Source organism: Anomalospiza imberbis, chromosome 21, assembly GCF_031753505.1.
Source record: "Anomalospiza imberbis isolate Cuckoo-Finch-1a 21T00152 chromosome 21, ASM3175350v1, whole genome shotgun sequence".
Classification (NCBI taxonomy): Eukaryota; Metazoa; Chordata; class Aves; order Passeriformes; family Viduidae; genus Anomalospiza; species Anomalospiza imberbis.
The window spans coordinates 2,165,115-2,171,114 of NC_089701.1; the positions used below are offsets into that span (position 1 = coordinate 2,165,115).

At 46.2% G+C, this 6,000-nt stretch overlaps 1 protein-coding gene across 1 annotated transcript; it reads left to right on the plus strand.

Annotated features, from left to right (window-relative positions):
• The first annotated feature begins 314 nt into the window (after positions 1–314).
• Positions 315–6,000, plus strand: PSMD5 (proteasome 26S subunit, non-ATPase 5). The gene is made up of 10 exons (XM_068211017.1): positions 315–526; positions 694–838; positions 1,415–1,528; positions 1,751–1,879; positions 2,532–2,641; positions 3,018–3,160; positions 3,598–3,789; positions 3,975–4,084; positions 4,533–4,673; positions 5,157–6,000. The coding sequence occupies exons 1-10, from the start codon at positions 330–332 to the stop codon at positions 5,412–5,414; spliced, it is 1,539 nt and encodes a 512-aa protein (XP_068067118.1). The 5' UTR covers positions 315–329; the 3' UTR covers positions 5,415–6,000.

Here is a 6,000-nt window from a genome sequence, read left to right on the forward strand (position 1 = left end):
ATTACCGGAACCACGCCCCGAACGGGACCACGCCCCTTCATTACCGAGGACCACGCTCCTTCATTACCGGAACCACGCCCCGGACGGAACAGCGCCCCTTTATTACCGGGACCACGCCCCTCGTTACCGGGACCACGCCCCCTCCGCGCACCGCCGCCGGGGCGGAGCCGAGCGGAGCGCGGCGCGCGGACATTTTGTTTACATTTCGGCGGACGCAAAGGGCGCCCTTAGCAACGGCGCGGCGGTTGCTACGGGCCCCCCGAGTTCTCGCGATATTCCCGCCCGGCCGCTGCTACGGGCGACGCGAGTTCTCGCGAGACTCCCGGGAGATGGCGGAAGCGGCGGCGGCCAAGATGGCGGAGGCGGCGGCGGAGCTGCTGGAGCGGGCGGCGCGGCGGGACGCGGCGCTGGAGGAGCTGCGGGCCCTGCGGGTCGCCCTGCAGGCCGTGCCGCTCGCCGCCCTCCGCTCCCGCCTCGGCGAGCACCACCTGAGGGCGCTCTTCGGCCTCCTCGCCGTCAATGACCGGTGAGCTCCGGCGCGGTGCCGTGGGCCTGAGCGGCCCCGCTGCTGTTCTCCCGGAGCGGGCGGGTCCTGCCGCCTCCCCGGCTCATTCCCTGCCCTTATTCGGGGCGGGAGGTGGCACAGCGGTGTTCCTCTGCTCAAGGGCTCGGTTTTCTCTCCGTCCCGCCCAGGGAACAGGTGTCCGCGTGTGTTTCCATCCTGGAGAGGCTCCTGCAGGCCCTGGACCCCCTTTACGTGATCCAGAACCTGAGGGAAGAGCTGCAGAAGGGCCTTTTCCACCCCGATGACTCTGTGAAGATCCTCACCATGTCCCAGGTACACGGTTTGCTCCAGGAGGAGGGGACAGAGCTCTGTGGTGAGCTCTGGGTTAGTCCCCATCTGCTCTTTCCTGCCTCGGTTTGTGATAAAAGCAGGAATTGTCTCCTGCACTCGTGCCATTTGGGATAATTGCCCTGCAGTGTGTATAATACTTTGTGATATGTCAATAACAATGTCCAAAACTCTGTCCTGACAAAAGCAGGTTGTGAATAAAACTTCTGCCACGTGCCCTGGTTAAAGCTTTCCAGGCCAGCAGGTGATGGGAGAATTAAAAGCAGCAACATTTTGATATTCAGGATACTTTAAACTATTGTGGAAACACCAAACAGGCTGTGGGAGCTCCACGCTTGCTGCATTCATTTAAAAGAAGAGAATTGTGGGATGTTATGGTTTGGGGTGGATTTCTAGAAATTCAGCTAAGAGCAGCTGCTCGGGTGTTGTCCAGTTGAGTTTTGATCCAAAAACCTCAGAATATTGTGACTCTGGCTTTCTGTCCAGCTGTTCCACTGCTTGAGTATCCTCATGGTGGAAAACAATTTGTTCTAATGTTATTTTCTGTGACTCTTTGATCAGGTTGGGAGGATTGTTGAAGACTCAGCTGCTGTCCCCGAGATTCTGCACAGCCCCGAGCTGTTACAGCAGATCATAAACTGCATTGGTGGGGAGAAAATAGCAGTGGCCAAAGAGGTAAAGCTGCCTTTATTGTCCCATTCCTCTGCAAGCTGAGGTGCTTGGATGACAATAACAATGAGCTCTCATCAGTGAAAAGTGAATTATAATTACAATTAAGTGCATAGCTATAGTTAAGAAATTAATAAAGAACATTGCAACGAAACCTGATAATCTCGGATTTTCTTCTCTGCGTGGTTTTGTTCCTTTTTAATAACAAGCTCCTGTTTTTGCTTGCAGGCCATTAAATCTCTGTCAAGGATTGCCCAGAGCCAGGAGGGTTTGGAGGCTCTGTTTGGGAGCAGCTTGTTGGGGGACCTGAGGAGTGTCATGGCCACGAGTGACGTCGTTCGGTACAGGGTCTATGAGGTGGGCAGCTTCTCTGCTGCTCCTGGCTCTCAGCCTGGGTTTTGTGGCTTTTAAATTATTGCTTCTCACTGCTTGACCCACTTTTCTTCATGTCTGTGTTTTATCAGAGCTAGAAAGGAGTAGGAAGATTACAGCAGTGGGGGCTCTCGTGATGTCATAACTTCTCTTTCCCATCTTTTGGTGTAAAAGTGTGAATTGCAGTTCATTTTCTAACTTGTGGTGCCTAAGGCATTGGAAGGGCTACACAGAATCACTAAAGACAACAGAAAGTGTTTGTTTCTCTGAAAATAAAAGTGAAATAGTTAACTGTAGCCTCTTGACTTTTGGATGTGAAGTGCTGCTGAGAGTTTTGGAGAGATGCCAATGTCAGTCTAGAGATGTTTGGCAAAGGAGAAATAACACAATTTAAACATTCTAAACCTTAATGGGGATAGCACAGGAAGAGCTGATTGTGAATAGAGATCAAATGCATGTGCTGTAAACTTGAAACTCCTTATGAAATTGTTTCAGGCAGACATTTGTGTTAATGATAAAAATGTGATTAATTCCATATTTAATACACGTAAGGTTAATTAGCACTAGAAGATGTATTTGGCTGATGTAGTGAATTATTATAATGTTTTTATAAACTGTCCTGTTTGCTTTTATTTAGTTAATTGTGGAGATTTCGTCAGTGTCAGCAGAGTCCCTGAATTACTGTGCAAACAGTGGGTTAATCCCTGAGTTAATTGGGGAGCTGACTGGAGAGGATGTGCTGGTCAGGTATGTTGGTGAGTTTGCCAAGGACATTTCCACCACTGTTAAAACTCTAATAAATGTATTTGTGTTTCTTGTAAAACCCTGTTCAGGAAAATGCTGTACCTGCCTCTCCTTAAACTGTCTTGAGTGTCAAATACTTGATACCTTAATCTGAGTACCAAGCTGGACTGATAATTATCATGTTTGGCTGCAGTAGAAACACTTTGAGTCCTTTCCCAAATCTGAAGAGCTGAATGAGCTCAGAGAAGCTTGAACAGCTGGGATCATTCGGGGTTTTTTTGCCAGGATTTTGTCTTATGGATGTGTTTTTTATTTTCTTTAATCACCAAGTGCTTCAAGCCCCACCTGAAATAAACTAGAATACCCTGGTGTGTTGCAGAGCCACGTGCATAGAGATGCTGACCTCGCTGGCCCACAGCCCCCAGGGGCGGCAGTACCTGGCTCAGCAAGGAGTCATCGACAGAATCTCCAACATCATCCTGGGGGCAGAGTCGGATCCCTTCTCCAGCTTCTATCTGCCAGGTGCCACCATGCATCCCTCCTTGCTTTGGTAGTGGGTTAAACTGACAGCTCTGCCAGGCCTCTCTGTTGAAAGCTCAGGGGAAATTCTGAATATTAGCTCGGATATATAAAATACTAGATATTTTAAAAATGTTGAAGGACAGTCTGACACATGAAGTATGTTCCTTGCTAAGATCTGGGCAGGCTGTGCTGTAGCTTTAAAGTTTGTTTTATTGTAGCCTTTTTTTAGGAGTACAAACATCATGAATTAAGCAACAGTCAAAATATTTGGCTTGTTGCTTAGTTCTGTCTTTATTTTGAGCTTTTTACCAACACTATTCAGACTTAATAACACATGTTTAGGAACAAATCAATCTCACATTAATGTACATCTAATTTTGCCATTGCTGAAGTTGCTGTTCTTCCACTCAATGCTTTTTTTGGTCTTGTTTTCTCAGGATTTGTTAAATTTTTTGGCAATCTGGCTGTTGTGGACAGTCCCCAGCAGATCTGTGAGCGCTACCCTGTCTTTATGGAAAAAGTGTTTGAAATGGCAGAAAGTCAGGATCCAACCATGATTGGAGTGGCTGTGGACACACTGGGAATCCTGGGATCAAATGTGGAAGGCAAACAGGTTTTACAGAAAACTAGTTAGTATCTTCTTTTTTTAAAATAATACTTCATAATGCGATTTAATTGGTTTGGGGTGATACAGAAAGGAATTAAAAATGTATTCACTTATCTAATGAATAAATTTATAGTGTAGCTGATGGGTAACTACATTCCTGTGGAGATCTGGCTGAATTAATTAAAAGCTTTGTTTTTGTTTTGAAAGGAAGTAGATTTCAAAATCTCTTAAGCAAAATAGGGCACCAGGCCAAGAATGCCCCCACCGAGTTACGGCTTCGGTGCTTGGATGCGATTTCATCCCTGCTTTACTTGCCTGTAAGTTGGGCTTTTTGTCTTTGTTTTCTCTTTACATCTCCAAGAATGAAATCATCACACACCTGAGTAACTGTGGGGGGACATTTTGCAGCCTCTAGGTTGGGCAGCAGTGGTGCTTTCAGTGTTCTGAGTCATTGATTTACTGTTTTCAAATTCCCTGATTGGTTTGCTCAAATGTCTGGGTTTGTTTGTAAGGTGTCAGGTGTTCTGAAATGATAATAAAAGATGAAGTCAAGACTTCATTGATGAGGGAATGAGAGTAAGCAGGTTCATATCCTTGTGCTCAGAGGGATAGGGATAAACTGCTCCAGTCCCTGTGGTCTTTGGATCCAGGGGCCTGGGTTAACAGTGTAGCTCTAAAGGGGTGATTAAACCATTTGAACACATCCCAAAAACCTGAAAGCTTTTCGTAATCCTAACCAGACTCTTATTTTTGTGATTTACACAGCCAGAGCAGCAGACAGAAGACCTTTTAAGAATGACTGAATCCTGGTTCACATCCTTGTCCAGCCAGCCCCTGGAGCTGTTCAGGAGCATCAGTACTCAGCCATTCCCTGATCTCCACTGTGGGGCTTTGCGGGTGTTTACTGTGAGTGCTTTTGGTTTTAAACATCAGGGAGTGACTTGTGTTGCCATTCGGTCTCAGATTTATTTATTTCTTCAAAGTGAATACCACCAGCTTCTAGTTGAAGCCCAGAAGTGGTCAGAAAAAGGCCTTTTTCCTCAGGCCCCACTTGGCTTCCCATTTAAATGATGCAGCAGACACGTCATGTCTGTAATGCTAATTTTCTAATAAATTGGAGAGGGGAAAGAAAGGCAAGAGCTGTGCTCTAAGGTGCCTCTTCTAAACCAGAGGCACTGCTGTGCTAATTCCCTCAAAACTTTGAAGATAAGCACTGAGCTCTACTTGTTCTCCAGTGTTACCCCCTGCTGCTTAATTTGAGTGGTGGTTTCTTATCTCATTTAATTTTTCCTGTTCCTTGTCCCTGTACCAAAAACCCTACTGTGTAACTGCTTTTCCGGGCTTTTAAAATGTTTCCCCCCCTCTCACATCTTTTGTCTTCCTGTTCAGGCCATTGCAAATCAACCATGGGCCCAGAAGCTGATGCTGAGCAGCCCAGGGTTTGTGGAGTACGTTGTGGACAGATCTGTGGAGCCTGACAAAGCTTCAAAGGATGCTAAATACGAACTGGTGAAGGCCCTGGTGAACTCCAAAACCATTGCAGAGATCTTTGGCAATCAGTACTACCTGAGGCTCAGGGCTTACCTGCACGAGGGCCCCTATTATGTTAAGGCAGTTTCTACTACAGCTGTGGAAGGAGCAGAATAATGTCCTTGGTGTCTGGGGTCCCCCTCTTGCAGAGCACAGTCCTGGCACAGGTGTTGAGATACAAGGTGTAAAAACTCTCCACACTGGAGGTTGTCTCTTTAAAGGAATGTGAAGATATTTTGACTCTGTTTGAAATGAGTCAGGAGAGCAAATTAAAGGTTGTTTGATATTTCCCCCTAAAATGTCATGGCAAAAGTTCCCTGTGACCTTCATGAGGCAGGTAACCCAGGTGAGCACTTAGCAGTTGCTGACTGTGCTTCATTTGGCAGAATTTATCAGTGTTTGTTTAAATTGTTCTTGTGTTTGGAGTTTATGTTGTGTTTTCCCAGTAGGTTACAGTTCAGTTAAAAAAAAACACCAAAACACCTCAAGGTTTGTAACCTCAGATGCTGCCACAATTTCTATTCTTTTTTAATTCGTTTTTTTACCTGCCACAGTTGGCACTTGCATGGAACACTCTGTTCTGTCAGAATCCTGTTGCTGAATAAGTGACACTGTCCACATGAGGGAGTATGGACTGGATTCTCTTGTTTTCAACCTGCTGGATGTGAGTCTTGCTGGAATAAATAATCCTAAATATTGTTTA

What these genes read in the sequence shown, in the direction of transcription:
- PSMD5 (XM_068211017.1), top strand. Translation starts at nt 330, where the DNA reads ATGGCGGAAGCGGCGGCGGCCAAGATGGCGGAGGCGGCGGCGGAGCTG. An exon ending in AGATCCTCACCATGTCCCAG is followed by an intron (nt 839 to 1,414) that starts GTACACGGTTTG and finishes CTCTTTGATCAG; the next exon opens with GTTGGGAGGATTGTTGAAGA. An exon ending in CATCCCTGCTTTACTTGCCT is followed by an intron (nt 4,085 to 4,532) that starts GTAAGTTGGGCT and finishes TGATTTACACAG; the next exon opens with CCAGAGCAGCAGACAGAAGA.